This window comes from Myotis lucifugus, unplaced genomic scaffold, assembly GCF_000147115.1.
Source record: "Myotis lucifugus unplaced genomic scaffold, Myoluc2.0 scaffold_10, whole genome shotgun sequence".
NCBI lineage: Eukaryota > Metazoa > Chordata > Mammalia > Chiroptera > Vespertilionidae > Myotis > Myotis lucifugus.
Window position 1 is genome coordinate 10,664,067 of NW_005871058.1, and position 7,922 is coordinate 10,671,988.

General features: G+C 40.9%; 1 protein-coding gene across 1 annotated transcript in view; it reads right to left on the reverse strand.

Annotated features, from left to right (window-relative positions):
• Positions 1-504: 504 nt before the first annotated feature.
• Positions 505-7,922, reverse strand: part of YBX3 (Y-box binding protein 3) — a 41,454-nt gene continuing 34,036 nt past the window's right edge. The window contains exons 8-11 of the mRNA XM_023749831.1: positions 4,642-4,739; positions 2,842-3,013; positions 2,074-2,173; positions 505-1,080 (exon numbers count right to left, since the gene is read on the reverse strand). Coding sequence (XP_023605599.1) covers positions 2,108-2,173; positions 2,842-3,013; positions 4,642-4,739 — 336 coding nt within the window. The 3' untranslated portion in view covers positions 505-1,080; positions 2,074-2,107. The remainder of the gene's footprint in view (positions 1,081-2,073; positions 2,174-2,841; positions 3,014-4,641; positions 4,740-7,922) is intronic.

Below are 7,922 nucleotides of genomic sequence, written 5' to 3' on the forward strand. Positions count from 1 at the left end.
TTTGAAGGTGCAGTGGGTCTGAGACATTATCTACACAGCACTGATATATGCCTTGGTTTCTCAACTTGGAGGTACCATCTACTCTCCGGGGGAAGAAACTTCTAATGTGGTGGCAAAGAGCCTCCGTTCCTCTTTCTGAAAGATACACATATAAACATACAATACAACCTCAGGTTAGAAGCTGAAGGATGTCAGAACTAACTCTTCCATCAATCTAAAGGAAGCAGTTTAACCTGCATGCCATCCACTCACCTCAGTGAAGATTACTCAAAAGATACAGAGGACCAGAAAAACAAAAGGATGCCTAAGTGCTGAACTCAGACACCAACCTGTTCATTCCCAGACGCACATTCCAAACACATCTACCACCATCTCAAACGTATATGCCTACATTTATTAAATAGCACGAGTGCACCTTTACGTTTGGTTTTGAGCTTACTATTAAGTCAAATGAATTAAGTGAGGGGGAAAAGACAAAACATACGCTGAGACAGGAAAACATACTCTAGTTATACACCTTCTCCTTTCAAGGGTAAAAATTTTATTTTTGAGGAACTTCATGCTGCACATTTTCAGAGAGTCGCATAAGAAAGCAAAAATGTTATCCTCCCCTCATCTAGAAATAAATAAGAAGAGCATAAAATTTCTTTTTAAATCACGACACTTGGAAGTTTAGCACCAGCATCCAAAATGAACTAGAAAAGGGAACAAAAAAGCATTTACTATATATTTCAGATTTCTTTGGTTGGGGTTCTCCCCATGTGGTATTAATATTTCTTCTTTCAATTCATATTACCAAAACAGTAAAAACCAGGAAAAAAATATAAACCTAGTGGTTGCCGAAACTGGGGAGGTTGCTCTCTTGTCTTCTGTGCAGGCATTCCAGAAAAATTGCTGGAAACATTGGCTGACATTCTCGTTTTGTACTTGTTTCATAAAGAATAATCGTAAACATTCCAATGTCCACATCTTGGTTATTAGTCTTCCACTTTTATTGCTTGGATGTTTCTTTGGTGTTGGTTAAGGTCGTGTCTGCTTTTTGTTTCATTTTTTTGAATGGTCATTAATTCTTTAGGTCACCTGGAAAAAATTCAAGTCAAACTTAGGAAAAGTGGCAAAATGACCAAGAGTTAAAGAATAAGAAGACAAAAATAGCCTGTTTTCTTGAAAATAAAAAAAAACAGTATTTCAAAAGCTCTAAGCAAAATGTACATGTTTATCTTCTCTAGATTTGTAAACTGTACATTGATTTAATGGAAACTCTTTCATAAAATATTTTTATAAACGACAACAGTCAGGACATAATAATGAAACCAATGAAGATTAACAAGCTAACCTGTACAAAGAGGTTATTCTTTACTGCTCTGTTTAACCACTTCAGAGGTGTTATCTCATTAAGTCTTTGCAAGGACCTTGGTGGATAGTCTGTTGGTGTTCCCATTTTCCCAGCAGCAGACATTGCCGAGGCAGAGGGTAAACGAACTGCTCCAGATCACCTAGCAAATGAGCAGTAGATCCTGCACTGGATGTACAGGCCTTTTGGCTCCTACAACACATTGTCCCCACTGCCTCCAAATGAATAATGTTGCTTGTCAAAGGGAAAAGGGAAGAAAAAAACCCTCTAATTTATTCTACAAATCAGTCTCCAGATATTAAAATAAGGCCTGGTCAGGCACTTGAAACTGATCAAATTGGCCACTAGGTGTCACAAAAGTAAAACTTCCAAAAACTTTCTTATTGGTATACCATATTAATACTATAATAGTTTAAAACTGTCTGTCTAAAAAAAAAAACTGTCTAGAAAAAAATTTGGCTCTCATTAACTTTCTGAATGCTTATGTCCCTAAAGCTTAGCAAAAAAAAAAAAAAAAGTACATCTCAAAAACCACTCTTTCTTCAAAATTCCAATGGAGAGGAGGGGATGGTCCAGGTAAATCACAGAACTAGTTTAGACTGATTTGTGCTCTGGTTGAGAAATCAATGACTTAAAAACAACACACACACACACACACACAGACACACAGACACACACACACACACACCAACATAAGCCTGGGCTGCCCAAACTCTTACCTAGTGATGGTGAAGGTGCCTGGGGAGCCTGGTGTTACTCAGCACTGCTCTGCTCGGTGGCCGGAGCAGGGTTCTCAGATGGCACGTCACCTGCCTTGGTCTAAAACAGAACAAAATCACAAACCAGAAATGAAGCAATTCAGGTGACAGTGGAAAGTTCAAGACTAAAAAGTCTCCAAAGTTGGAGTCCCCTTGTCTATGGAGGCAAATCGCCGCCTCAAGTACGAGTCAAAAATCAGTATCACAAAGAATGACTTCCAAATAGCAAATTAAACATGGCCACTGTCCATAACAAAAAGCCTATGACATGCAATTACTTTCCACACACCTAGAGGCGGGTTCCTCTCTATAAATGCGGTCCTTTATTTGGACAGCCCTAAACCTTTTGGCTCTGAATCCCCACCAGGATGGATAATTCTTTCAAAGAATGTCAATTTAGTTAAACTCAAATATTTGGTTTTTGTGTTATGTGCAGATATACTCTATATATATGTATGGACCTTAAGCAAAATGTTAATATACATATAGATATATAGAAAATATATGTGAATAGATACTACTTATATATAAAATGTTATGTGTAAATAATTATATGTTATTTATAAATAACATTTTACATAAACGATTATATGTAAATATACATATTTTTATATATTACATATATTTAAGTATAGGCTATCAGACTAGAAAACCACTCTTAGAATAGATACTGAAGTCTGACATGATTAAGAATGACCTGGTACCACCGCTCCGGCTGGCTGGATTTACCTCTTTGCCATCTTGTGAAGGAGCATTCGGAGGACGGGGACGGCGCCGATAGTTGTACGGGCGCCGGTATCCGCGGCGAACAGATGGCTGGTTTGGACCATTGGCCGCTTGTTGATTCTCTTTATCTTCAGCTTCTCCCACAGCTGGGGCAGGTCTTGGGCGAGGAGGTCCCCTAGAACAGAGATCACAAAACAAAGAGAGAAAAAGTGCAACGAGACAGGGACTCTCAAGAACATAGATTTCATTTATGTTTAGAGATTAAAAAGTCAGAGTGACCGGGTACTTATTACTAGAAGTATGCACAGGCTAATGCAGCAAATGGAACAAAGTTTTGGTGGGGAAAAAACCCCACCATTTATTTTCCCCTTTCATCTGAATACCTATGTGTAGTGAATAAACATATCCTGAACACATACGAAATTCCTACCAGGCACTCTGATAGGCACTAAGGAGAGGAAAACCAAAGGAGAAAAGTGGTCTGGTGTCTGCCCTCCAGGAACAGAGCTTCGTGGAGACGATGGGGATTAAACCTGGGAAGAAAACACCCACCACGTGCCAGAGCCGGTGCTGGAGTGTTTACACGGTAAGTGATTTAATTTCAACACCAATTCTGTGAGTCAGGTTCACAGTGAGAAAGCCAACAGGTTGAGAGAGAGTAAGTACTTGTTTGAATCACATGGGATGGCTGCTTTTATAGGTCAAAAAGGTCAACTGTAACTCTGCCAGGATCACACAGCTAGGAATCGACAGAGCTGGACTCAAACACTGCCCTGTCTCCTCAGTTTTCATGAAGACATTTCTCTGAAGTCTCTCTTATTTGAAAGTCCTTAGTAATCAATCCTAGAGTGATTATGCCTAAAACTGGAATGACTTGGGAGAAAAAAGGATGCCGAGTGGTACAAATCCTTTCCCCAAATACCACACTTACTAGTACTCTCCTTTCAATAAAGCCCTATTGCCGAACTTCACGGTGGTCTACGTGTGATTCAGGAATGAAGATGCTTCTTCACTTACCTCAAGGACAGGCTAAATAAACAAACAGGAAGGCTTATAATACAAAAAGCTGAAAAGGATCTCAGGGAATCTAGTTCAACTTGCAGTCTTTACAGGGACAGAGCACTAATAAAATAACCCGCTCCTTCACTAACTTTAACATCACGGGAAGTAATATTTATTGAGCACTTACTATACCAGGCCACATACTAATTATCTTAGGTAGATGCTTCTTTATACATTTAACCCTAATGACACTGTAGAATAGTCCTTAATGTCCATTTTATAGGCCTAGTACTAAGTCTTAGAGAGTTCACAAACTTGTCAAAGGAGTTATAGCTACCAACTGCAGGGTGGGAATTGAAACAGACAGTGTGATCTGTAGCCTGATTTAACCCTTACACTAGACTGGCTCAGTTAACAGAATATGTAGTATCCCAAATACTCTCTGGCACTCAATTTGTAGCACTACCAGTGAATTACTCATCAATTAATTTCTGCTTATTTCATTAAATATAATTTAAAAATAAGTATCAATTTATATTTAAAAAATAAGAATGCTATCAAATACAAATAATGCTTTGGGATAACTAAAAGTTATAATTATTTAAGTAAGGGGGAAGTGTCACAGGCCATCTGCAAACATATACTGCAGAGTCTCCCCTAAACTTGGACACATAGTGAAAGAAAGGAGGCACATCTTCTATTACATAATAAATCCTCAGAACAGACCCACAACACCCTCACACATTCTACCGTCACTCCCGAGTCCTTCAGCTGACCACGCCTTAGTGAAATGTGACGTACCTACGGTACCTTGGACGGTAAGTTGGATTTCGATGAACCGGTCCCTGAAGTTGAGCTCCCTCTGGGACTCCATCCTTGATCTCTCCAATCTCACCAGCCTAGAAGGGAACAGGGCTGAAAATGAGTGCCGTGCCACAGGATACAGGAAACACAGAGCACACGGTTGTATTCAGAATTTTTTTGAAAAGAAATAAAAATGCTTCCTTACAAAGCTGCGAGGACGCTCAACTGTAACAGTGAACTTTTTACTGACCAGATCTTTGTGAAGGATAGAAAAGAAAGAAAAACTTGCTCCCACTAGGGCAGTATTCTGCCTTGTTCCAGAGCAACTAAAGTCATTTCACAATGTTAATTTAACATTTAAAGTGCTCCATTCATCTCTTCAAAGAAAACCTACTACTTCTGAGTAATGAGAATCTGTTCAAACTCAGACCCACTAATTCTACAAACTGGGTATCCCTTCAGTATCACTGATGGTTTCTACATTCGAAGTTTCTCTCACACCTTATAACCATGCTTTCACCTCTGATTTCTTCCTTTCACAATTTCTTCCTTCTATCTATTTGCACTATTTAAGTATAACATTTAAAAAATAAAATACACTTTCTTGATGATAAATTTATTGTAAGCTGTTGGAAAAAATAATTTTATTGTAGAACTTCTAGAGGAAGAATAACTAAAAACTAAAATAAAAAAGCCCGCCTACCAACCTCTAGAATGCCAACAATCTCTGCAATTCATTACAATAGTCACAATGTCAATCATCTTTCCCCCCCTCAAAACTAACATCCCTTCCTCCTCCATATTTCACTAAGAAGCAATCAGAAAATATCGTCTACATTCTTTCACTACAGAACCTACTAAGCTACCTATACTAGTATTTATAGTAATTGTCTTCTCTCTCATTACACTGGCTAAGTGGTCCAAGCTCACACCCATGGCCAACCCCTCTCTCTTTATCCTAGAGGAGTTTTACTCTTTATCCTCCTTCACTGTGTATTTTCTCCCCTTCCTGCTCCATCATTCCCACCTAGCCCATGAACATGCAGAAATAACACCCATAGTTTCCAATTACTTTATTTTGAAATCATCAAACTTGTAGAATCTAATCCTCAGACCCCATTCAAGTCTCACCAATAATGTCCTTTATAGCAAAAACACTCACTTAGCACCATGCCTTCCATTGAGTTGTCCTCTTTCTGACATAGTTCTTCCATTTCTACTTGGTTTCCACGACTGTGAAGGACACTTTTAAAGCTCACAGGCCAGCCCTAGCTGGTTTGGCTCAGAGGATAGAGCGTCGGCCTATGGATTGAAGGGTCCTGGGTTCTATTCAGGTCAAGGGCACATGCCTGGGTTGCAGGCGCGATCCCCAGTGGGGGGTGTGCAGGAGGCAGCCAATCAGTGATTCTCTCTCATCATTGATGTTTCTATCTCTCTCTCCCTTCCTCTCTGAAATCAATAAAAATATATTTAAAACATAAAATAAAATTGTTAAAAAAAAAAAAGATTACAAGCCAGATATTCTGTAAAATACACCTCAGTGTGGGTTGCTGGGTGTTTCCCACGCTCTAGTGTATGTGTGGGTGGCAGGGAAGCCACAAAAGCGACACTGCATTCTTCTCACTGCCTCCTGCCAGGTGGAGTCTGGCTTCAATTTGCACCCAACTGACAGTGTTGGTGTTGAGCGGTGGATGAGGTGGTATCTATCTTCTAAGGCTCCTCTGCTTTAGGTTTACTCTTTTTATTTTTCTAAATATGTTTTTATAGATTTGTTTTTTTAGAGGGAAGGGAAGGGAGAGAGACATCGATGTGAGAGGAAAACATTGATTGGCTGCTTCCCACACGCACCCAGACCAGGGATCGAACCCGCAACCTAGGTATGTGCCCTGACCTGGAATCGAACCAGCAACCTTTTGGTGCACAGGACTACGCTCAAGCAACTGAGCCACACTGGCCAGGGCTAGGTTTACTCTTTTCTCCTTTGTAATTAAGAAGGATTTTGTGAAGTAATTTCAAAGTCTATAAATATTTCATTCCTCATCAAATTCTCAATACATTCATTTATATCTATCTATACAGACTCATGGTTTTCTATTTCGTTCAATGGGTTATAATCTGTTACTATCATTACTGGCCAATGGGAACCCATTCAAGCTGCCTCATGTCCTTTTGACATGTCTCCAACATTCTCTGAGTACTTCCTTGCTTTCTGGCACGACAAGATGTTCCAGGTTCATATTGTCCTTTCTCTGGTTCAGATCTGAAATCAGCCATTTCTCGAAAGGAGCTTCCTTTCATTGGAGAATGGTGTTTAGGAAGCTCAATGCTATCAAGGTGTCACTGATTTCAGGCCACTTCAGTGAACAGAAATAAGGACCACCACATACAAATATATATGCACACACTCTTAAACTATACATATACAAATGAGTGCATGAATGTATGAATGTGTGTGTGTGGCACTTGATCTGCCCATCCAATGCATCATGGGTAAGTAGTTGGTGAGGGAAGGGCTAAGGGAAACCAGGACAGAACTCAATGTGAAAATAAAATCAACCCCAAACCTTGCCCTAACCTCAGATCCTCCTCCAGATACTGCCCCATTTCTCTGAGCTCCTTTACAGAAATATATGCTAAAGGAAACCCATCACCACCACAGAAACCTCCTCAAAGGGAAGAAAATACCTCTTCTCCCCCAACCCCGCTTGGCTCACTCTTGAATTCACTCTGACTAGATTTTTGTTCTCACCATATCACTAACCTCCCAAGTTACCAAACCTAGTAATCAATTCTCAACCTAACTTCCTCTATTTTTTGGCAGCACTTCCTTCTTAAAATACTTTTTTTTCCCTATCTGCTCTTCCTCATGTCATTTGCTAGGCTCATCTTCCTAATCTTCCATTGGTATGCCTCAGAACTCGTTCCCAGGGTCAATTCTCTACCTATGCTCATTTATAGTTAACTAGAGGCCAGGTGCACAACATTCGTGCACTGTGGGGGGGCAGGGGGGGGGCGGGGTTTCTCAGCCTGGCCTGTGCCCTCTCGCAGTCCGGGACCCCTCAGGGGATGTCCGCCCTAAGCCAGCATGAGGACACCCTTCAGGGGTCCTTAGCGCTGCTGTGGAGGTGGGAGAGGCACCCGACACCACCACTGCACTCACCAGCCATGAGTCCGGCTTCTGGCTGAGTGGCGCTCCCCCTGTGGGAGCACACTGACCACCGGGGGGGGGGGGGGGGGGGGGGGGGGACCCCCCCCTTTTGGAACACCCCCCCGGGGGG